The 24,711-nt window shown below is 41.3% G+C and overlaps 1 protein-coding gene across 4 annotated transcripts in view; it reads left to right on the top strand.

The window, feature by feature from the left end:
- Nucleotides 1-24,711, top strand: part of NFX1 (nuclear transcription factor, X-box binding 1) — a 95,952-nt gene that overhangs the window by 44,097 nt on the left and 27,144 nt on the right. For all 4 annotated transcript variants that reach the window (XM_025215073.1, XM_025215074.1, XM_025215075.1 and 1 more), the window contains exons 11-17: nucleotides 6,036-6,066; nucleotides 9,946-10,028; nucleotides 12,186-12,294; nucleotides 16,469-16,588; nucleotides 19,126-19,205; nucleotides 20,317-20,547; nucleotides 21,682-21,755. In XM_025215073.1, coding sequence (XP_025070858.1) covers nucleotides 6,036-6,066; nucleotides 9,946-10,028; nucleotides 12,186-12,294; nucleotides 16,469-16,588; nucleotides 19,126-19,205; nucleotides 20,317-20,547; nucleotides 21,682-21,755 — 728 coding nt within the window. The remainder of the gene's footprint in view (nucleotides 1-6,035; nucleotides 6,067-9,945; nucleotides 10,029-12,185; nucleotides 12,295-16,468; nucleotides 16,589-19,125; nucleotides 19,206-20,316; nucleotides 20,548-21,681; nucleotides 21,756-24,711) is intronic.

The following is a 24,711-nucleotide window of genomic DNA, read 5'->3' as shown; positions in this document are numbered from 1 at the left end:
AGGGAAACATTGGCCTTGCACAGTCTTTTTTTTCCTCCTTGCTCTAGACATTTGTGTAGTACTCCAGAAGATTGGCATTCAGTGTGCTAACATCTAATGGACCATTTCTTTTATTATTTTTGGAAGTAAAACTTTGAAACAATTTGACTAGTATTGTAGGTGCCTTGATGAATCTGATGCTAATTTGTTAAAGCATCATCTATAGCCTTGACATGTCTTAGATTTTGCCTCTGAAATCCTAGAGATATTTATTCTTTCTAATTTGCTAACCTTGAAGATACATTTTTGTACAAAATATCAAGACTTCTCTCATGTTGTGGATTTAAACATAATGTTTGTATAGCTTTAGCAGCAGCTCCTCAGACACCTAGAGGACACCTACTTTTAAGTATAGACTTCAGTCAAAGTGGTTTCTTTCCTTCTAGGTTGTAAAACCATATGCTTAGAAGATGGAGTTTTTCATAGGCAGGAGCAGCCCATAGCATAGTTATGACTAATAATGGTGGCTGGTTAATAAAAAATGTTGGCATCTGACTTGCATCCCTTTTGGAAATCTGGAAAGAGGGTTACCAGTCCCGTTTTGTAACATTTTGATAAGTTTACATGGCACAACACACTCTTATGTGGAGTTCGGGAACAGTGTAGTTGCATCATTGGGATGCCTGGGCTAATTAGTCCCACAGAAGCAGGATATCTTTAATTTGGGTGCAGTGTCATGCTAACAAATGTATGTTTCTGGTACCAGAGCAAGCTTGTTTAGAGCTCTTCTGTGCTCTCTTAGAGCAGGTTTAAACTTTGGGGAAAGGATACAGATCTTGGGTTTTGATGGAAGTCCTCCTTCTCCTCTATTATGTCCTCTTCTTATTTCCATATCTGGAAGCTCCAGATTCAGTTCAGGAATTGGTAATCCTAAAATTCAGGTATCACTTTTGGGAATATGTTCTGGCACCTGTAGATTCAGGTTTGGTGAATTCCTCAACATGTCAGTCAAATAAATGTAACCTCTAATAGATGAGGTAAATGTTTGTACCCCAGGAAGAAAAGTTAGGGGTACTTGGCTTCATGGTGATCTTGTGCGTCTTTGTTCTGGCAAAAAAAGATTTAAAAAAAACTTCTTTCACACTTCCTGGGGCTTCAAATAAGATGAGCTGTTTTACCTGATCATGGACATTTGAGATTGATTGGCCTAGAGCAGAGATGTCAAACTCATCAGGCCCTTGTGGGCCAGGTGAGTGACATGGAGCTGGCCATGTGCAGGCTGGAGAAGTGGCATGGGGCTGGGCTGCCCTGGTCCCATGTAGCATAGCAATCAAGTTGTTCCTTTTCTTTTGTTTTAGCTTCAGTGTTTTGTTCTCATTCCATAGATCTTTCTGGAGACAGAAAAAATTAAGCAATCTTTTGAAAAAATATCCTTTCATTTCACTCCTCTGTCCCTCTCTTTCTTGATAGGTTGCTTGCTACTTAGTCTGGCATGAATTGAGATTTAAAGAACTCTGGTTATGAGAATAAACTCTATAAATATGAAGTTTATTGAATTTATTCTTTGAAAGTTTTTTGGGGTTTTTTGTTGTTGTTTTTTTAACTGGGCTATGATGGTTTTGTTGGGTACTCTCAGAAAGAATTGCTCGGGTTACAAAAACATTGAAGGTATGCACTCAATCCATTTCATTGTCATGTGCCTAAGTGGCACTTGTATAGCTGCATAAATATAATTTTTGGTGGTTACAAAGAATTTGGACTCTGTTTCCCAAGTACATAGCTCTGCTCACCCTACATTTCCCTTCTGAGTGCAGTACCCTGGCTGTAGAACAGTATAAAATCACTTGGGTATGCATGTAACCCCATGCAAGTTCCAAAACATCACGGCTAATTAGTGTGAGGCCATAAGAGGAGGCCTCCCACTTTTGACAAGTAGATCAGAAACTCCCACTGTTGTTTATCCATTATATCCAGTTAATATTAAATGCAAGGTGCAGAAATGCCATTAAGAGCAAAGGCTGGAACCCAAAGTGTCCATCTCACTGAACCAGACTCCTTCTAGCTTGCTCTTCTCTAACTCCTAGATCCATGTGTTTTCTCCTCCTGACTGACTTCTGGACTGGTGTTTTGAGCAGTTTCTAGGAAGCAGGAGCAGGAAATGTATATTTGAATCCCTTTTGAGTGAGAGGAGGAGTTAGAACTTGGATTTCCCTCTCCCTGTGCAAGTGTCCTCAACACTAGGCTCTTGGGCCAAAAGGTAGAGGGAACTTTTCTTCTGTTTTTACTTTCAGCAAATATGTGTGAGCATTAATGTGTGTGCCTTAGTGATCCTGTCCTACCACACACAGTTGGACACAGAATCCAAATTGTGTGTATGAGCCAAAAAATGGCAGTTTTGCAGCTACACAAGTGCCACTTAAGTGTGTAAAGGATTTAACCTTCAGTCTGCTGGCTCTGTACACGTGGCATTGATTTAATCCTTCAGTCATGAATACCAGACATGAGGATTCCTTGCTGAGAGAGAGCGTACTATATTTACTTGCATACCACACACAGACATTTCCCCCCCCCACCCCAAAAATTGCCCTCCACAATGGGTTGAGCGTTTTAATCAGAGAAGCTGATTTTTCTGCCCAGAAAAGAAGAATAGAGACACTGTAAAATCATAGATTTCTAGGGTTGGAAGGGACCTAGTAGATCATTGAATTCGACCCCCTGCCCCAGGCAGGAAAGACCACTGGGGTTAAGTAACCCCAGTCAGGTGCTTGTCCAATCTCTTCTTGAACACCTCCAAGGTAGGGGAGAACCCCTCCCTTGGAAGCCGATTCCATATTTTGGCAACCCTCACCATAAAGAATTTCTTCCTGATGTCCAATCCAAATCTACTCTCCTTCAGTTTGTGGCTATTATTTCTAGTAACCCCAAGGGGTGCCCTGGTAAACAGAGTATCCCCTGTTCCCTGCTGCCCCCCAGTCCCGATGAGTTTGTAGGCAGCCACAAGATCACCTCTCAGCCTTCTCTTGTGGAGGCTGAAGAGTTTCAGGTCCCTCAGTCTGTCTTCATAGGGTCTTATCTGCAGGCCCTCAACCATATGAGTAGCCCTTCTCTGAACCCTCTCAAGGTTATCCACATCGCTCTTTAAGTGCGTTCCCAAACCTGGATTTAGTACTCCAGCTGCGGTCTCACCAATGCCACATAGAGGGGAAGTATCACCTCCCTAGACCTGCTCGTGATACACCTACTAATACAAGAAGGAGTGGGGTTAGCCTTACTTATTACCTTGTCACATTGGCAACTCATGTTCATTTTTGCGTTGACTATGACTCCGAGGTCCCTTTCCACTGCCATGGTACTTCCCAGTCTATGGGTGTATTGGAGATTCTTTCTCCCCAGGTGCAGCACCTTACACTTATCCTTGTTAAATTGCATCCTGTTCTGATCTGCCCACTGCTTCCAGTCTATCCAAATCCCCCTGAATTTGTTCCCTGCCTTACAGTGTGTTTACCATACTCCATAGTTTGGTGTCGTCTGCGAATTTGAACAGTGCTTTCAACACCCTCATCCAAATCACTGATGAAGATATTGAACAGTACTGGTTTAAGGACAGAGCCTTGGGGGACACCACTGCCCACATCTCTCCAGGAGGAGACTGACCCACCCACCCCCACTCTCTGGGTGCGTCCCATAAGCCATTTTTTCACCCACCTTCCTGTGAAAAAATCCACATCACAGCTACTCAGTTTGCTTGTGAGAACTGTGAGGATCTGCCTGCTATAAACCCATGCTGGTTGTCCCTTAACATTGTATTACCTGCTGGCCCCTCACAAATGTGATCCTTTATGATTTTTTCTAAGGTCTTGCCAAGAATAGAGGTGAGGCTAACCAGCCTATAATTACCTGGGTCCTCCTTCCTTCCCTTCTTGAAAACAGGGACCACACTGGCCCTTTTCCAGTCTTCTGGGACCTGTCCTGAGTGCCACGAGCGCTCAAACAGTTGCACCAGTGGTTTTGCTATGACACCAGCCAATTCCTTTAGTACTCTTGGGTGAAGATCATCGGGGCCTGCCGACTTAAATATGCCCAACCCCTCCAAGTACCCTTCACTAGGTCAGCGTTAATTGTTGGTGGGTTGGTATTTCTCTCATGCCAGACTGAAGTCTTATTGGGAGGTGTATTTGTATCTGTGTCCAGGAACACAGATGCAAAGAAATCATTTAGGAGTTCCGCTTTTTCCATCCTATCAGTTACGAGTTGCCCTAGTCTATTCTGTAGTGGCCCTGTGTTACCCTGCACCACCTTCTTGCTCCCTATGTACTTAAATAAGGCCTTTTCTTTACTCTTAATCTTTGTTGCCAACTTGAGTTCAGTATCTGGAAAAAAAAAAATGGCTACTGCTTCTTTTCTTTCTCTTCCCTTCTGCCCCCAGCTGGCTGCATGGAGGAAGAAGGAGTCCAGTCTTAAGCAACAGATGTAGTTTTAACCCTTTTTAACAGCCACTGCCAAATTGGCAGTAGCTTTTGGCTGAGTAGTCAAGACCTGATGCCAGTTAGGCAACAGCTGAGAGGGTTAAAACTAACATTTCTTGAACAGGAAAGGGAGGATGAGTGAGCTGACGATTAGATTCTGTCCTGACTCCATCTAGCCATAACTGGTAAAATCTTTTCTTCATTCTCCATTCCCAAAAAACAAGGTGCATGCTTTATTTGGGGCCATGTGGTATGCAAGGAAATACAGGAATATATATCTGATAAGACGTGGTGTCAAAGATGAAGAGCCCTGTTACCTGGCCCCTGGTACTGCCCATGGGTCAGAGTTGACCAATGCACTGCACGTGGCATATGCTGAACCAGCCCTGTGAGCAGGACCCAGGGCATGCACTGCATGCGGTGCCTGTTCTGGTGGCTTTGGGGTCTGTGCAGCATGCTCCAGCTGATCCAGGATGTGTTCTGCACACAGTGTCAGCAGGTGCCACATACAGTGCGGGTCCTGGACTGGGTGCAGCAGGTGCTCATGTGGTGCATTCCTAGACCAGGGGAGGTGGGTGCTGCGTGCAGCATGGATCCTTGAAAAAGCACTGTGTAGTGTTGTACCCACTCTGGCCACTCTGGGATCCACATGACATATGGCACCTTCCCCCCAGTCAGACCGCACCACATGTGGTACCTGATTTGGCTGCTCTGGGATCTGTACTGCACACCCTTGCTGGTGTGGCTGTTCTGAGATTTGCGCAGCACATGGAGTGGACCCTGGAGCAGCTGGAATAACCTCTGTGTCCAGTGAATCCAGCATATGGGGTTGGGGCTGACTGAGCCTGTGAACCAGCCCCCTGTCACTCATCCAGCCCATAGGACCAGATGAGTTTGACACTCCTGTGTTGTCTTAATTTGCCTAGTAAAACTTTTTTTTTCTGGGAAGTAATAAAATTCCCAGCCATGGAAAAAAGAGTCCTACAGATTAAAGTGCTTTGTTTTTAAATACTATTGATAGGTCTCAAATGAAAGCAAAAAAATACTTTAGAGCCAGCTAGAAGAATAATGTAAACACTTTAGGTGTTTTTTCCTCCCCATCCATCCAAATCCATTTTAAAATCATGAAATACCTGAAACTTTGAAAACAAGAAGTGCTGTGGCTTGCATTTTTAGAAGCAGAAGATGATATAGTAAGATAGAATATCTTCCTTGTACTTACCTGTCAGTTCCTCCTCCCCCCACCGGCTTTAGTTTGTTATTACCATTAATGTGGCTTGCATTACTTGTGGAATGAGGTGGGGAGATAATGTGCTACTGTGGATATTGAAGAATGTTTAAGAAAGAACAGCTTTAAAATAAAAGTTTTGATTTAAATTGATATATACATAATTTGTAGGTAATTTGCTATTTTAAGTATCTCTCAGTACAATCAGGATTTTGTCCCACTTCCCAGGTATGACCAGTTATAGTGGTTAAACCATTGTTTGTGTTTTTGTTTAATATACTGTTTACAGTTCTCTTTGGAACAATAAGCTTGTAGTTGCTCCTAATTTGCCTTCATTTAATCTGTTCATATTCCTTTTGTAGGAAGTTCCATGTGCCCTCCTCAAAAATAAAGGTAAGCAGTCATAATATACTATTTGTGCTTACCCCTTTTAAAAAATATTTCTATTTCAGAATTTGCATGATATGAGATATTCTTCCATTCAGTATGTGAAGTAATAGAGTTCAAAGCACGTGGATAAAGAGAGATCAGGTGTTGTAGGTGGTAGTGCGAAGGATATTGACATTTTCATTAATGACATTAAATCTGTTGTGTACAAAGTCAGTTGTTTTTGGTTTGGGAGTATTTCTACATTTTAACTATCTGCTTTTGTCACGCTTATGGAGCTGTTATTTTAAAGACATGCCTGATGTCTGTTCAAATGTGTTGGATGAAAAACTACATTCTTTGGAGTTGGAATGCGTGTGGGTGGGTGAGAGAGAGCTGTCTTGACAAGTCTGTAAATGGATATAACTAATAGTAAATATAGCAGTGTACCATTCCCTTGGCCTTCAGCATTGGAGTTTTCCCACGTAGGTAATTGCCTCTTCTCTTGCTGGCTAGATCTTTTGCTAACTGTACATGTGATCTGAAAAAGAAGTCTTTGGAACTGTTCAGACAATAAAAAAGTTTTATAACACTTACCTCTGTAGTATATTCTAATACAATTTTATAGAGGACCCCGTCCCCTGGTGTTTTTCATTATTGTAGGAATATACACCTGATGAATCTCTAACATTTGTGTCTCTATATCAGTTTCTCTTCCTACAGTTATTGTTTCAGTTTTTGTAAGCATGATTTTCTGACTGGTTTGTAATTTATAGACTGCCCAAAGTAGATACGTATGCCTGTATGTAAAGCACAAACTTCTGTTAGACTGAAGCACACTTTCATGGGCTGAAGTGTGTGTGGGTGTGTGTAATTTGGTTAATCTATAAGCTGCAAATGCCTCTTGCTTTCTGCTTGACTTCAGACTGATACAGCTAACTGTCTCGCTGACTTGTAATTTTCAGGAGGAATGTTTTTGAGTTTTAACAGCACAGGTTTCTATAGTTCAGGGAGTCCCACCATATTTTAGAAAACTTGGGGGTGAGGAGAGGCAGATGGACCTTGTCTTTAATTATGGAAGACTCCATGAAAGGTTTGGCCCTTGCTGGCTACTTCTTCCAGCCATGTAAGCATCATCAGATTTCCTTCTCTTTCATTCTTTTTCAGTTCACTGGTGACGGTTCTGCCCACCTGGTAGTGATAGTTGTATACAACAGACCAAGGATCAGATTTATTAATATCCTTTTAGTTTCATCAGGGAAAATGTTCCGTTTTTTGTTTTTAAAGGAGATTTGGTCTCTGACAGTGCTGATGAGGAAAGGTGGAGCCATCAAATACAGTAGTCTTATTGGTATTGTGGCTCAAAACTTTCTGTTGCAAATGCTTTTGTTCAGTGTGTAAAATGCTTGTGAATGATTCCCAAACTTTCTTCAGACAACAGATTATTGTTAACCCTCAAAAGTTCTATCAGAACATTGTGCACCCCTAACCTTGGGGCTGCCCTAAATAATTTCTTGCCTCCTGGTGTGGGAAGGGGAAGCATCATGCCTCCCAAATCCCAATCCCACCTGGGAGAGGGGTATCACCATAACAATCTTTTACCTTGCATCATTGTCTTCACGTGTACAGTGGGGACTCATCTGGAACTTCAGGTCATGTGGTGGAAAAAAGGCTACAAATTCTTTCAGAATTTGCTCATAAAATAAGCAGTTTCCATCTGTCCTAACCTGTCATTCCCCCCACTCAGCTATGACAAGTGACTGCATTTATTTGATAAGCATATTGTCAAGTTCTAGCTATTCTGAGAATTTAGAAAGACAGCTCTGCTGTGAGGGGTACAGGCAAAGGCTGCAGCTGAAATTGTTCTCGCTGTGTAAGTCTTAATGCTGTATTTTTCAAATGTATGACCAGAGTGAGATGAGCTTGTCAGTGCTATTTGTCTGGAGATATAGCTGTGTCAGGATAGTGAATATGTTGGACCATTCATGTACAGGATGTCTAAGGCAGTAGCAGGATTATCTCCCATTTCCTTCCTTAGCTGCTTTGCTGTGTATTTTCAGAATGCTTCAGGGTCTTAATGTCATGTTGAAATAGGACCAAAAAATGACATAGTAGTTATTTCTGTTTCTCGTTACTATCTTTCTCCTGTGTGTGTGTGAGAGAGAGAGATTTGTGTCTCTCTCACGTGTGTGTGTGTGTGTGTATGCGCATGCATGCATGCATTCATAATAAAGCTGCTTCAGCTTTATACACACACATTTACATAAATTTACACGTGTACACAAAAAATAAAATATGGAAGGTCTCTTCCTGATGGGACACAGTTCTGGCTGAAGCTTATGGAATTGGGAGCAAGGCTTTAAAACTCTGCCTTTGTATTTCCAGTAAGGCCCCTGCCACATGTTACACTTAAGACATGATTAACCAGTTAATCATGTCTTAAGTTATAACCCAGCCACACGTTAAAGCGGTTAATGGCATCATAAAACAAGGACTAAGCCACAAAAGTATTACACATCTTTTGTGGAATAACTTTGTGACTGGTCCCTACCATACTGTTAATTGAATGTGTGGCCAGGTGTACCCCTGCATCTGGGAGCCCTGTCAGGTGATCTGGGCTTCCAGCTGCTGGGGTGCATCATGCAGGACTCCCAGACATGGGAGCGCATGGTGTACATCTCTGTAGCTGGAAGCCCAGATCCAGGAGCCCATGGTGCACTGCTGCAGCTGGGAGCCCTGTCACTTGATGGAGCTCCTAGCTGTGGCAGCTTGCTACTTGCTGGTGCAGGGGGAGCTCAGGATAGCAATCCCGGGCTCTTTCTTCATCAGCAGTAAGGTGTGATGGGATCTGATGCTCAATTTCATAATCACACCTTGGGTTTGTGTGGCTCATGTGTCAAATTCTATCACGCCTTTCCCTGCACATCTAGCAGGGGCCTAAGTGTTACCAGTTTGCTGTCTTTGAAATCAGTATTATGGGATAGGACTAGCAGTAGACACAGTATCAATGGTATCTAATATTGTATTGCTTATGTAGCGACATTAAGATTATCATAAATGTTCACTTCTTAAAATACTTTTGCTGTTTTGTTGGTCTCTTCCTTAATTTATCTAAATATTTCTGAATAAAATGTCACCTGGGAGATTGATGCTCTTGAATATCCATTGAAATGTAAGAGCTGAGCACTCTCTCTAGAAGTACCCCAGGAATAACTCCCTTTCCTCTTGTAAATAGTAGCAGGAACATCTTGCTCAAGAGAGTTTAATCAGTGTAAACAATCTACAGTTGTCCAGTCTACCATCTTGAACAGTCTAGATCAGATATTTACCATACTTCATCATGCCAGGAATATTAGCCTTTAATTAAAAAGTAGTAATGACCATTTTAAGGTTTACATTATTAAACAAGAAGCCGAAGTGTGGCAATCTGGCTTGCCTCAAGCTAATTATCAGAGATTGTGTTCAGCACCACCTACACTGTTCTTATGACAGCCTTTTGATTTGTGCCATCTACATAAAAATATATACTGTTTCTGTTTCCTTCCCTAGGCTTGCTTGTCTGGGAAAGCTGGCACAAAGAGAGTTAGGATGTAGATATACAGTGTGTTTGCTATTTCACTCTAACTCCTTATTTGGGGCATCTTAATCTAGTCACTCTTGCTGCAGATTAAGATTGACCCACCACTGTGACTAGACTAAGGTGACTAATAAGCATGTATTAGTGAATGTAGTATAAACTCATACCAGGGCTCAGTAAATCCATATATGGATGGTAGCATGGTAAGCAAGAATGCTTTGTAATACCACAGTTGTCAAATAGTTTATAAGGATGAATGCTTAAAGTATAAAGATGTAAGAGTGATGTTTCTCCTTTGATTTTTTTTTTTTTTAATTGCTTGGGGACAGCTGCCATTACGTTCATGTGTGACAAGCGATGTAACAAGAAGCGGTCATGTGGACGACACAAGTGTAATGAGATTTGCTGTGTGGTAAGTTTGTATATGGAAGTATTAAGAAATCATTCAGTATGGAGTATTTATTCTTATGATTTCCGTTATTTTAAAAATAAATAAAAAGGCTGCTGAGTCACCCTGTCTGTAACTGTACTATAAAGTAAATGTTTGTACTTTATGCTTTGCCCAAAGCATTTTCATGCTTAATGTTGCAAGCACAACATTTTATGTGTTAGTCTCAAACTAATGAAAAGCTGCACTAGCTATGTTAGTCTGAAGTTAATTGAATTAATCTAGTATGCAGGTAAAATATATTGATAATAGCATCATATGGACACATGGGAAGGACTCTCTAGACAATTCCACTGTGGCTCTAAATTAATTCCACTGTTACTAACACTTTCCACCCCTCCATCAGACTGACTCTTGAATTACCCCAGTGTATTTGTTTCTTGGACACCACTGAGACTATGCAATGGTCAGGTCACCACCACAGCCACATTATATCAGAAACCAATTGACCCCTACATCTACCTCCACACCATCAGTTTGCATCTGAAGTGCACCGTTAACTCGATTGTCTACAGCTAAATTCAGAGGATACCTATACACATGACAGACCTCTACTCCGACATTTGCTAATTAGCACGTGTTGGAGCAGATTCGATTAATTGAGTCTGCTTTGAGTCTGCTGGAGTATGCTAATTAGCACACTCCAGCAGCCTCTCTGTCACGTGTATTCAGCATCCCTGCGTTTCAAAATGGTAGTGGGGGTGCTTTAACTAAAGCTCACTGAATGAGCTTTAGTTTAAAGTGCCCCAGCTGCCATTTTGAAGTGCGGGACTCTGAATACATGTGATGCTGTGGGAGCTTTTATTAGAGTGCCTCTCAGAGCTGCCCTAATCAAAGCATCCCCCCAATCCACAACAGAGCACATATATAGACGCCCAAAGTTACAATCGTATCTGTTCTGATCCCACCAACATGAATCTTGGGGATCTGGAGCAGGGATTCCTGCACTTAAAATGGAATCCCAAAACCATAGCCACCTGGATCAAGCCATACTCAGACCCTACTCTGACTTACTACAATTCCAACCCCAAAAAAGGACAGCAGAATCCGTCTTGTCATGTACAACCCTCAGTTTGAACACCTTGAATACACCATTAATGACCTGCCCCTCCTGGAAAATGATGACCATCTCAAGGCAGCCTTCAGGAGACAAGCCTGTTCTGGTTTACCAGAACCACCCTCATTAAATAATGTCCCTCTAGCAACAAACTACCTAAGTCCTATTCTCACTAAGGCAGGAGGCCTTGCAATGGACCCAGTTTGTCAGATGTGCCCCTGAGGTTCATTCATTTGCTCCTCTACCAACATCATATGTCATCACCTGCTTATGCTGCACTTTTGCTATCTACATTCGACAGATGGGGTAATCCCTATGTAGAAGAATGAATGGACACTGTGACTTGACATCAGTTTCAGAAAAGCACACAAGCATGTGGCAGAACACTAACCTCCCTTGACACTACATTGCTGACCTCATAATGGCTGTTTTTGACACCAAAATTTAAAAACTAATTCAAATGCAAAATTGCAGAACAAGAAATCATTCACAGACAGGATTATGTTAAATGTGGTCTCAACAGAGACTGGTGATGTAGTAGGCTGTGGCCTTTCTGAACAAGTTAATCTATAAGATTAACTGCCCTGCCTTCTGTCTATATTAACTAGTATAGTTAAATAAAGAAAAACCCCTTTCCAGTCCAGAGGCAGCTATACTAGTGGAAAATGCCTTACACTAGTGCAACTTACCCTGCATTGGAAAAGGAGGAAGTTACACAGATAAAAGGCACCTTTATATTAATATAATTATGCTCAAGCTAGAGTTTGCAATGCATAACTGTTTTGTTTTGTTTTGTTTTTAAATCTCATCTCCGACAAAATACAAACCTCATACTCGTATGAGGATGGGTAGTAGATAGGTATAAGTTGAGAAAATTCCAGTTGAACTTAAGATGGTTGGTGTACAATGTGCAATAAATCATAATGATCATTAACATCTTTGTTCCTCAGTGCATTAGTATGCTCATAACAAGAAATTCATTTGTTATTTGCTCTCATTTTTTTGGCAGTTTGCAGAAACATAATTGTTATGAAGCCATTTTGCAATCAAATCTTCTTTTCTAGGACAAAGAACATAAGTGTTCCTTGGTCTGTGGACGCAAACTTAATTGTGGCCTTCACAGATGTGAAGAACCTTGTCACCGTGGCAACTGTCAAACATGCTGGCAGACAAGTGAGTACAATATACGTATAATCAATTTAAAACTAGTAAGATATATTAATTTATATCGGTGGTCATTTTGAGTGCATTATTTTTCTTATGAAGTTCCATACTGATTAATGGAGACTATTTAATGTTGTACAATAGGTAAGAAAATTATTTGATTGAACTAGATGGACCTGTTAAATGTTGGGTTTAATAGCTGCACTATACTATAATATCTTCCTTTAAATTTGCTTAAAGTGCTGATCAGACAGACTGTAAAAAATTAAATGAACTTTACAAACTAGGGGCCTTTAAGATTTAAGGTCCTAGTAGTAGATTATTTTCTTTTTAAAATGCTATGTTTATGAAAGATATTAGATTGAAATCTGTGTAGACAGAAGTCTCTTTAGTCACAACGTGAGAGAGCACTAATTTTCTCATAATGGCTTGTTGGCTTGAGTCAGGTCTGAAGGGACAGCCAGTTTCATGCCTTGCATGCAAATTCTGAGGTCTTGGCTCAGGCAAAGTATTATGGAAACTTCTCTTGTCTCAAACATCTGTCCACTTGAAACTGGACTGTGTTCCACAAACTGCCATTGGGAATAATTTTTGGTGACTGTTATTTAAACCCACACAAATTCAAGCTGATCTCTTGAATGTGTCAGCATCTTTGTTATCTGTCCCCTATGTTTAAATGAACTAGATTACTTAAATTAGCCTTTAAATTATCATAAATTAATACTTGAAACTACGGAGGCTAAGTCAAAAAGGGGCCTTCATAGGTCATCCAGTTTATATCTTTCAATTCATACCACTTCTTTACATTAAGGTTAATTGTTAATTCTGTTACTACTTTACCCTCCAGTTAAAGTAATTACTTTACCCTCAGTTAAACCAGGGGTGGGCAAAATGCAGCCCGTGGACCAGATGCAGCCCGCCAGGCCATTCTATCCAGCCCGCAGGGACCCTAAAAAAATTTAGAAAATTAATATTCATCTGCCCCTGGCTGCCTGTCATGTGACCCTCGATGGCTTGCCAAAACTCAGTAAGCGGCCCTCTGCCCAAAATAATTGCCTCCCCTTGGGTTAGACAAATGTCTTATCCAATATCTTTATAGATGGTGTCTTAATTACCTCTACAAATTTATACCCTGTAGCTCAGTGATTCCCAAGTGGTGTGCTGCAGCACATAGCTGCAGAGCTGTTCTAGGAAAAATAGGCTAGGGTGCCCCTGCTGGGCAGGCGCCACATTGAACTATTTGCCCCCCTGCTGGTAACTAAAATGTCACTAGGGACCTACTTAATTTGTGATGAGGCAAAGGAGTTTTTGCAGCTTGGTCGTGACACAAGCTAATTTTGTGGGCATTTCCTGGTGGATGTGCCCCCTGCTGCTGATTGGCGGGGAGGACGGATGAGAGGGTGGCTGCCATCTTGGCTGCTGGCTGCCCTTTGTGCAGCCCTGTCCCTTGCTGCTTATAGTCCAAGAGGGCTCCCACTGAAGAGTCAGCATTTTATTTTTATTAAGTTTTTTTTTTAAGTTGATTTCACAGAGTTGCAGATTTCATGGTTTCTGCAAAATTGCAAATTAAGTAGGTCCCTAAGCGTCACCAGTTTTGATCTAAAAGAAAAGTGTGCCCCGGTATCTAAAGTTTAGGAAATACTGCTGTAGCTAATATTATTCTTTTACTAAAAGACTGCATCTGCCATTGGGGGATGAGGGGCGGGACAGTGGGAGCTGGTGGAACACTAGCAGGAAACGTTTTGCAGCAGAGCAGTGCCTATATCAGGGAGGTCTGCTGCTATAGCTCTGTTGCTGTAGTCATGGTAGCAGCAGTCTTATAGCATAGATTAGGGTTCAGATACATAACTATATATAGCCTAAAAAGTCCAAAGATCTCTCAAATCCTGGCACAGTCCTTCCTCTCCTTTTTGGTACTGTATAACGTACCTCTCTTTAAGCTATTCTTCCTGATCTGTTCTACTTTTTTACTTGATTCTTTTTTACTACCTTTGCATTTTTTATTTTGTCTTGTTTTCTATATTTAGATGGCTTTAAAATATCCTTCATCCCAGTTTGTGAAGTGTTCTGTTCATTGAAACTTCACAGGCATTGTGGGGAAAAAAATAATTCTAGGTCTGCGTATTTATACATAGCTACAAAAAGCCTAAATTTAAAGAGCATTCAGGTTGCAGAGTGAAGCAGTTGGTTTACGAAATGACTGAATAAAGCTTGTCACTTATGATATTTACTCAAATATAAAGTTTAAATCAGCATGGGAGAAAATGTTCCTTGTCTTAAATCTGCATACAAAGATTCCTCATTGTATATATTGGCTGTCATTAAACTGGTGCCAAAAGCAGCATATGCTTAGTAATGGAAACCAACTATGAAGTTGATTAAATACAACCAGCACTGAACATGATTATAAAATGCATGGCCCATAATGGGCAAGCATATGGATAGGAACTGGTTTTTGTTTTTTTTTCTTTTTTTAAAACATATCGATGGAAACTGATCATAACAATAGGCTGGTACAGCCCATCTGAATAAGCTATAGGGCAAGATCCATTGCAATAAGTTCCCTTTAGCACCAGCTAATTTTTAAGGTATGGTGAGCTACTACATGGCTTACATTTAAGACTTCCTCTTCATTCCCATAGCTGAGCTGTCTTTCTTTCCTGTTTCCAGTGACTCCTGTTTCTTCTCCAGCCTTAAATGTCTGGCAAACATCAACAAACAGAGCCCCAGAGTGTTCACCCAGAAACTCTCTCTTGCCCCCTCTTTCAGGCTGTGCATATGATTTGTATGGCCCCACCCTCCATGAGGTGGAGCTCGACCGGGTTGCCCTGCACCTCATCTGCATATACATTTTTGGAGGATCAGACAAGAACACCCGATTTCAGTCATGAATAGGGGGCTAGCAGAAGGATCCTTTATGGGGAGTATCTGGAATATACACGCATACTGAGCAGTGCTGAGCTGTAGGGTCACCATGGCTTGAAATGCTATTGACTCTGCTGGGGCCTGCCCAATGAACTATATAATAAATCCTGAGCCTTTTGGTTTTGGACTAATATAATTCATAGATTTTCATAGACATTAGGTCTGGAAGAGATCTCAGAAGGTTGTTGAATCCAGCCTCCTGTCTCAGGGGCGGGAAATCAGCTGGGGTCATAGGATTCCAGCAAGGTAGGTGTGCAAATGTTTCTTAAAGGAGGCCAGAGTAGGTACTTGCACTACCTCTGAAGGCAGTCTATTCCATGTCTTGGGGGCTTGGACAGTAAAGAAGTTTTTCTTACGTCCAGCCTGAAATGGTCATAGAGGAGTTTGTGACCGTTTGACCTTGTCATCCCTTGGGGTGCTCTGGTGAACAGGTGTTTCCCCCAGATCCTGATGTACACCCCTTATATACTTATAGGCAGCCCTCAGGTGACCCCTGAGCCTGTGCTTTTCCATATAATTTATTAATACCGACTGTTCTTCACTGAAAAACTCCCAACTTAAATCTCTAGAAGCATTCACTGCCCTGCTCACAGAAGGGCAGCCTCTGATCAAAAGTTTAATTCCGGTTACACTGGATATAGTAGATACATTGTTGTGATAGGTGGTTAAGGATTTTAAAAGATTTTCTTACTTTAAATATTTAACATTAGTACAGGTTATACAATATCCTCTTGAACTGGAAAGCATTTCATCTTATATTATGAATGTCAGCCATCTTGGCAATGAGTACTGGGCACAAATAATTATTGATCAGCAATGTTGTTTGTATCATTATTTGCAGCTTAATTTTCATCTACAAGTGGAGCTATATTGTGGTCAGGATTCCTTTTTGTTCTTGGTATTTAAAAAAAAAAGTCTTCTTACTAACTATTAAATATTTGATAAACTAATATTTCATTCTGTTATCAGTTGCCTGTTTTAAACTTATTGTCATCTGTTTCCTTTTTCTTTTGATATTAATTTTATTCTTTCTTTGCTCCTTTCTTCTGCTTTCTTAAGGGGGATGTTGTTAAGCAAAGGATCATTTTCCCCCATTAGGTAGGGATTCTCTGACTTCTAGCGTGTCTTATTGCTAAACAGTGTCTGATACCAGGTTGTTGCAAGGCTTGCTGCTCTTTTGATCAGCCCATTCACACTTGAATAAACTGTAGTTCTGAGTTCTTAAGGTTTTGTCTGTCTCTCTTTCTCCTCCTCCCAGGTTTTGATGAGCTGACTTGTTACTGTGGTGAATCTGTGATTTATCCCCCTGTTCCTTGTGGTACACAGCCACCAGAGTGTAAAAATCCATGTACCAGACCACATGAGTGTGATCATCCAGGTAGGTAATAGGTAGTCCTGTATAACTTTGTAAAACTGCCTAACCAGTGCAAGGGTGTAGGAACAAGATTACAACACAGATTACAGACCCAAAGATATTACTGACTTTATACACTTCATCCTCTCACACAACAATTTCACTTTTAATAATCAACACTTCCTCCAGATGATGGGAACAGCTATGGGCACTAAAATGGCCCCACAGTATGCCAACCTTTTTATGAGCCACCTGGAAGAAGACTTCCTCAAGAACTGCACCATCAAACCCTTGCTATACTTAAGATATATCAATGACATCATCATTTGGACTGAAAACCTACAATCTCTGATTGAGTTCCATCAGAAATTCAACAATCACCATCCCTCCATCCGACTTTCTCTAGAATACTCCAGCACCAGCATCTCCTTTTTAGACATGATGATCAGTATCCAAAATGATAAAATACAGACCACGTTATACAAGAAACCCACAGACCAACATACCTATCTGCACAGAACCAGCAATCACCCTACACACACCAAAAAAGCTGTGATATACAGCCAAGCCCTCAGATACCACCGCATTTGTACTGAAGAGAACACCCGGGATTGCCACCTCACCAATCTTAAAAAGGCTTTCACCCAACAAGGACACTCCTTTAGAGAGGTAGATCACACGTTTGAAAGAACCACCCGGATACCACGTGAAGAACTGCTGCAGTACAGAAACCAACCCCCCCCCCCTTGATCGCACACCGCTGGTTATGACACATCACCTCATTACCAGAAGCAAACTTCCTCAAGCCCAGAACACACCAAAAGGATCCAGACCGTGCCAGGGCAAGAAATGCAAAACCTGCCAACACATCTCCACCCCCCCCACTATTACTACACCCAACAACAGAGCCATGAGCATCCCAGGATCTTACAGCTGCACCTCCAGAAATGTGATATACCTCATCCAATGCACCAAATGCCCTGATGGAAAATATGTAGGAGAGACCAAGCAACAACTGCGCACCAGAATGAAGGCACACTGGAAATCTATCAAAGACAGAAATACCCAATTACCGGTGGGGGCACATTTCTCACAGGAGGGCCACTCTCTCTCCAGTCTCTCAGTCCTGATCCTCAATGGAAATTTACACAACACTTCCCAGAGACGAGCCTATGAACTCCATTTCATCAACCTCCTGGATACTAGAGATCATGGACTAAATATAGACATTGGATTTTTGACACATTATAATCTGCCTGGCAACTGACCCCCAGCCCAGCCTCTGGCTTCTTTACTTTTCATTCCATCCAGGAAGAGCACGCACCAACTGCTGAAGCTTCCTTAGCCTGACGAAGGGCTTTTGAACCCGAAAACTTGCTTAATAACTATTCTCCAACTATTTGGGTTGGTCTAATAAAAGATATCAAATTCACTCAAGGAACCTTGTCTAACCAGTGCAACACACTTATGTATACTTGCCTATGTGTTTCCTTTTTTTAACGTCAGGAGCTGTTTTACAGATTCTGCGGTAGTTGTAAAATACTACCAAAAGGTCAGAGAGTTTATATTAAAACAACAAACAAACTTTCCATAATACATACTGTTGTGCTTTTCTGACAGTCAAAAACATTGCAGTTTTACACATTATCTGAGATCTTTGACATTTTTTGGACACTAACAATAAAAACCTGTTTGAATTTGTCATTAGATGCCGTCTTTTAAAAAAAATATGCACAACGGTGCTTACCCCTGTCAACCTAAAAAAATGCATCTGTTCTGTATCTACAATACTCTGTCAACAATACAATCCAGGCATTGTTTTCTTTTTTTAAATTTGCCTCAGATTATACTACCAATTAATATTACTTGATGCAAAAAGTAGCGCAGAACAAACTGATCACATTTCTAGCATATACTTCCTTATGCTGTAATCTAACGGTATCAGGGAGATACCCATATAGCCATTCCATCCAGCCCACAGTGATAGTGCCAAGTTGCTGGAAATCAAGGGCATAACATACTGTGGAATCTGAGGGCATGGTCATTGGCAGCAAGTGGGTGAGCAAGGGCTGTATGAAACAGCCCTCAGTTGCCATGCAGCCACTTGGCCAATTGCCACTTGTGCACCTCCACCACAATAAGCAGCTGACTGGCCCATGCTTGCTTGCCCCACTGCTGGTGTGGTGTCTGCTGCTGCAGTGATCACAGCCATCTCCCCATAGTTGGGATCCAGTCCAGAGCCCCAGTTGATTTTGACACCCCTGCTGTAATTTATACACAACCCAGTCTTATTTCCTATTGTTCAGCTGAGGAGATGGAGGAAGGAATTTTCTTGCAGCAAACTTTTCAGTCTGATTTTCAATAATTTAAATGTATCATCATACTCTTAGACAGGAAATTGTGCAAAAAAACCCTGTTGCCCATTTTCCCTAAAATGAGTGGTTTTGAGAACGTTAGAAGATAATTATTTTAAAAAGGAATTTGGTATGTAGTTGAAACACCCAAGTGAACTACGGTATTCTAAATTTTTTTCCCTGATTTTTATGTTCCTTTAATTGCAGTGTACCATTCCTGCCATAGTGAGGAGAAGTGCCCACCCTGTACGTACCTCACTCAAAAATGGTGCATGGGCAAACATGAAGTAAGTATTGGCTGCTCAGTAGAGCTGTGTGAAATTTTGACACGTGTTTCGTTTTGAAGCCGTTTTGACATGTTTTGAGCTCGAAACAGCAAAATCGAAACGAAAGGCTTTGAAACTATTTCGAAATGAAACGAGGGCACTCGAAACATTTCAAAAGTTTTGAAACATTCCAAGTTTTGAAGCTGGGCTTGCTTGTAGCTAAACAGAAACTAAGGAGAGGGCAGAGGAAGAGGTGGGAAGGACTGCTCTGATGTTGACATCTGTAGCTGGCCAGTGACTATGATCCTTCCCTTCGGGGGGAGGGACGGAAAAACAGCATAAAAAGTCACACGTCACAAGTTTTGTTTGTCGGCACCTTGAGGTGCATTTTCCCAGAAATCCCTGCACCTTACCTCCTTGAAACTTGACAGGTTTTGTGGCCTCAGCAGGGGTTACCATCCCTGCTGTTTTCATTCAAATCAGGAAAGAAATGACAAAGTTATAGGCATTTTCATGATTCTTCCTTATAGCCTACGGTTGAATTGGCGAAACAGTGTTGAAACAGCAAAACAGTTTTGACAAAACAAAATGGAATAGTGCTTCAAAACAGCGAAACAAAACACTGTCCCTTTGAAATGGCGAAACAGAAGTCAAATCGAAATAGTGCTATTTCACACAGCCCTAAGTGCTCAGTGTTTTTTAATCCTGAGTAACCAAAAGTTGTAAAGTAAAGATTATCTCCAAACTGCAGTTCCTGTAACTTAAAGAAAAAGCACATGGTATTGGTTTCTCTCAAACTGTCAATTTTTCCCTGATTTCTGTCAAATAATGTGTTTCTGGTGTACAAGTCCTAACTAAAATGATCAGATGAACCTTTTTTACCATGTGCTTTTGACATGGATGCAGTTTGAAAGTATGATGTATGATAAATACGCATGTTTTGGTTTAAATAAATTGTGAAGAACTTAATGTATAAACAGACAATTTTATTCTAAAAATCAATTCCAAATTAAAATTTGAACAGTGAAAGTATTATAACTGAAGAGACAGCATTTACTTTATTAAATGCAAATATTAATTTGCAGCAAAATAATTTATTTTCACTTGTAACATGGCTCTCTTTCTTTCCTAGCTGCGGCATAATATTCCTTGTCATCTCACAGACATTTCCTGTGGTCTTCGCTGCAGTCAAGTGTTAAAATGTGGAATGCACAAATGTAAAAGGATCTGTCACAAAGGGGATTGCCTCATAGATGAAGAATGCAAACAGCCATGCACTATTCCAAGAGTGTATTGTAATCATCCCTGTATGGCTCCGTGTCATCCATCTTTACCTTGTCCTACAACTTCTTGCAACACAAAGGTGATGGCTGTAGAAAACTTACCATAGTTCACAGGGCAAAATGTTTAGTAACTGGTTTTAATCAATAGTGAAAAGTTATAACAAGACCAGTATAGAAGCTTGTGTTTACAAGTATATGCTTCTGAAATTGAAAATGTCATAAAAAGCCACTAGCCCTGTGGCTATTAGAGTAAAACCAGATTTTTATGGGGTCCAGATTCTTAGACCTGGTCTATATGCTCCTTTTTTCTGTGCAAGTTGCACTACAACTTCCTACAGAGGGACTGCGATGTGTTGGAGGAGAAAAGTAGGGCACACTTGGTATATATAATCTCTTAGGTATTTTAGGGCTAATGATACAAGGGTAGAGCAGTCTGTTGGGGCCAAGCAACATGCAATTAATTGAGGCTTCCTATTTCTTTCACCCACCCACAATATCTGGGCTCTGTTCGGAGGCAGGGGAAACTCAAGCTCAGTGTGTTTTACTGAAGTATAGGAGTGTCAGAGGTACATCTCATGGACCAAATCCAGCCTGTAGAACCTTATCATCTGACCCACAGTGCTGCCTGTGGGTCTTGGACTGGCACAGCACATGCAGGACCAGTTTGAGGCATATGCTGCATGTGGACCAGCCCTGCACGCTAAATACAGGGCCAGTCTGATTGGACCCACAGACAAGCAGTGTGCACTGGATCCAGCACACAGGGCCAGTCTGTCTGGACTGGCCTTCAGTGTTGTGTGCAGCACACGCCCCAGACTGGCTCCACAGGCTGCCTGTAGTGCTTGGACTGAACTGGCCTTGTGGGCTGGAGCCGGCATGTAGATCTGGTCTGTGGGCCCAGTTTGGTCTGCTGACCTGCCCTATACCCCTCGTCTGACCCACAGTGCCAGATACATTTGCCACTCCTGTTAAAATACATGTGAAGAAATGTAATTACCCAAAACTTAGTAAGACTTCCCTGTCTCTCATACTAACTACATCTAGAAATCATTTAAGCCTTATAATGAGAAAAAATAATTTCAAGGTTTGTATCTTCAGTGGATTCTTCAGGAATGTTAGCATCTGCTTAAATACCAGAAACACCCCCCCCCCCCCCCAAAAAAAAAAAACAAAAAAAAAAACTGTTGGTTTACCACTTTTGTGTGACCCAACAGGTTGATCTTCAATGTGAGTGCGGAAGAAGAAAAGAGAGTATGATTTGCTCAGAGGCATCCAGTACATATCAAAGGTATATCCCAGTTATTCAATTCCTTGCCCTCTTTTTTTAATAACTTCACTTCTCTGCAGTTAATCAGAGTTGGAGTTTCTTAGATGGACTCCATGTATTTGACTCATCTTCCTTTGTCATATGCCTTTTCCAAGTTAAATTTGCTAATTCCCCTGACCTCTCCAGCTCCCAGTTCTTATATTTCATTTTGTCTGTAGGTCTGTCTTGTAGGATGTTCACTTTTGTGCTGTGGATGGATTGGAGCTTTGGTTGTATTCAAGGCTGGGACTTTTCAGTTTTATCCACATAGGGCTTTTTGGATGAAGAACTTAAAAGATTTTACAGTAATTAACATAATTCTAAATTAGCTAATTTTTCTATTTCTTTTGTTTCCCTAAATTTGGGTTATATTGGGTAAAGGAAGAGTTGGGACTTTTTGAACTGACAGACCATTGTCAATCAATTTCTCATAAACTACAATGCATCCTTATTGATAAACTGCTGCTTGAAATTAGACAGGGAAGTGACTTGTGACCTGCAGTCTTGCATACTGGTATTGATTACTTTAGAATTCTTCATAGGTAGTGCTCTTTTTTCTTCCTTTCAAGACATGACTAAGGAGTGCAAAAATTAATCTGAATAGTTCTAGGTGGGCAGTTCGAGCTTTTACATGCAACCAAAGCTTTACCTCTCTCCCAGTCAGTTGTAAAGAGCACTTCCACAGATGGGAGGGATAGGAAGGATCAAAGAAAGAGTTTGTAGATGAGACCCATCTTCCATTTCTTATTCAACACTGATGTTTGAGAAGTTGATATCAGATTATGAAATCTGAGCACTACTAGGGAAATACTGTGCAGCCACATGTCTCATTTTTTGATTTGCACCTTAGGAATAAATATGAAAGAAGGCCCTACTTGGAGACAGTTCTCAGAACATTTAGGGGCTGCTTAGTAGTGTCATTGCCAAAGGTTAAGAAATGTCCCTGAGACTAGAAATGGCATTGAGGCCCAGATTCTTGCAAAGACTAAGTACAGGCAGTCCTCGGACTTCCGACACAATTGGTTCTTGAAAACTGCATCTTAAGTCGAACTGTTGCAACCCGGAACCAATTTTCTCATAAGAAACAATGTTATAAATGGGGATTGGTTCCTGAACCAAGGCCCGATACCCTATTTTCACTAAAAATACCCCAGAATTTTGTACTCAATCAATTATAGATGAGTAAAGAAATACAATTAATGTAGCTATATTTAAATAGCAATTGTATTGATTTGGAAGGACTTCTTTGAGGTGACTTTGCTGGACTTTTTGAAAGGCTCTTGGTTGGACTTTTTGAAGGGTTCTTGGCTGCAGGTTTTCTGACGTCTTGTCTGCTTCCTTAACGAAAGCGTCCAAGGAAGTTTGGACAGATGTTCTCCAGGGAGATGAGCGACACAGCAAACTTGTTCGCTGGCATGGCATTGCATCAGATCAAGCATTGTAAAGTCGAAACTGACGTCATAAAGTTGAAACAGGGTGTCAATTTAGAAACGTAACTGAAAACGTTGCAAGTCAAGGACTGTCTGTATATCCTTCATTCACTGAAAATAGTCTCCTTGAAGCCATTGAGCATACTGCTAGGGCATAAACTCAAGCATATTTGTTGAGCTTTGCAGGATGGAGGCCGAAGTCTCTTGGCCAGCTGAAAACTTTAATAATGAGAGAGGATAAACCAATTTAAGACACTTAATATTGGAAATAATGTGTTCCAGTGCCAGTTGTTCAAGGCCTTAAATTGTGTTTATCAGGTTAATTCCTTCCCCCACCATAATATATATGATCAACAAGTTAATATCACATTCGTTACTGTTTCAGTTCTAGGTGACAGATGCATAGTTTTTCATGTCCTTAAACATTTAATTCCTGACCTATATAACACTAGCAAAAACCACATTTAGTTAAGGCTTTACTATCACTGCCCAAATCATTTCTTGTTTCATTTTCCTGCATTCCTGGCTATCTTTATGTACTGTATTTACTTGCATACTACGGCCATGCCTTTCTTCCTAAAATCAGCCCTCCAAAATTGGGGTGCCTATCTTAAGCGGGAAGCTGATGTTATTTATTTATTTATTTATTTATTATTTGCTGAAATCAGAAGGGGGGGGTGGGGACACAGAAGCAGACAGATGCTGTGACTCAACTGCCAAGATGGCTGCCACTTTTCTGTGGTCCTGAAATCAGAAGAGGCAGAGCTCGGTGTTAACCCTCTCATAACCTGAGCACTTTGAGCTGATTTAGAGTAAGTGAACTGCTGCATGCAGTCTGTAGTATCTTGATGAGGCTTGTGGTGTGGAAACAATACTTAGTTATAGTAACTTATGGATTTCATAGACATTCGGGCTGGAAAGGACCCCGGAGGATCATTGAGTCCAGCCCCTTGCTCAGGGGCAGGAAGTCAGCAGAGATCATAGGATCCCAGCAAGATAAACATCCAAAAGTGTCTTGAAGGCGTTCAAAGTGGGTGCTTGAACCACCTCTGGCGGCAGTCTATTCCAAACCTTGGGGGCTCGGACAGTAAAGAAGTTCTTCCTTATGTCCAGCCTGAAACGGTCATAGAGGAGTTTGTGACCATTCGATCTCGTCATCCCTTGGGGCGCTCTGGTGAATAGTCGTTCCCCCAGATCCTGGTGAACACCTCTAATAAACTTATAGGTGGCCACCAGATCCCCCCTGAGCCTGCGCTTTTCCAGCCTGAAGAGTCCCATGGCTCTCCGCCTCTTCATAAGGTCTGTTATCCTGACCTCTGATCATGCATGTGGCTCTTCTCTGGACTCTCTCAAGCTTCTCCACATCCTTTTTGAATTGTGGAGCCCAAAACTGGATGCAGTACTCCAGCTGCGGCCTCACCAAGGCCGAGTACAGTGGGAGAATGACATCCTGGGATTTGCTTGAGAAGCATCTATGGATGCAAGCCAGCATTTTGCTTGCTTTACTA

The sequence above is a fragment of the Alligator sinensis genome, unplaced genomic scaffold (assembly GCF_000455745.1).
Source record: "Alligator sinensis unplaced genomic scaffold, ASM45574v1 scaffold1222_1, whole genome shotgun sequence".
Taxonomy (NCBI): domain Eukaryota; kingdom Metazoa; phylum Chordata; order Crocodylia; family Alligatoridae; genus Alligator; species Alligator sinensis.
Note: the sequence above shows the minus strand (reverse complement) of the source record. Positions and strands in the feature narration are given on the sequence as shown.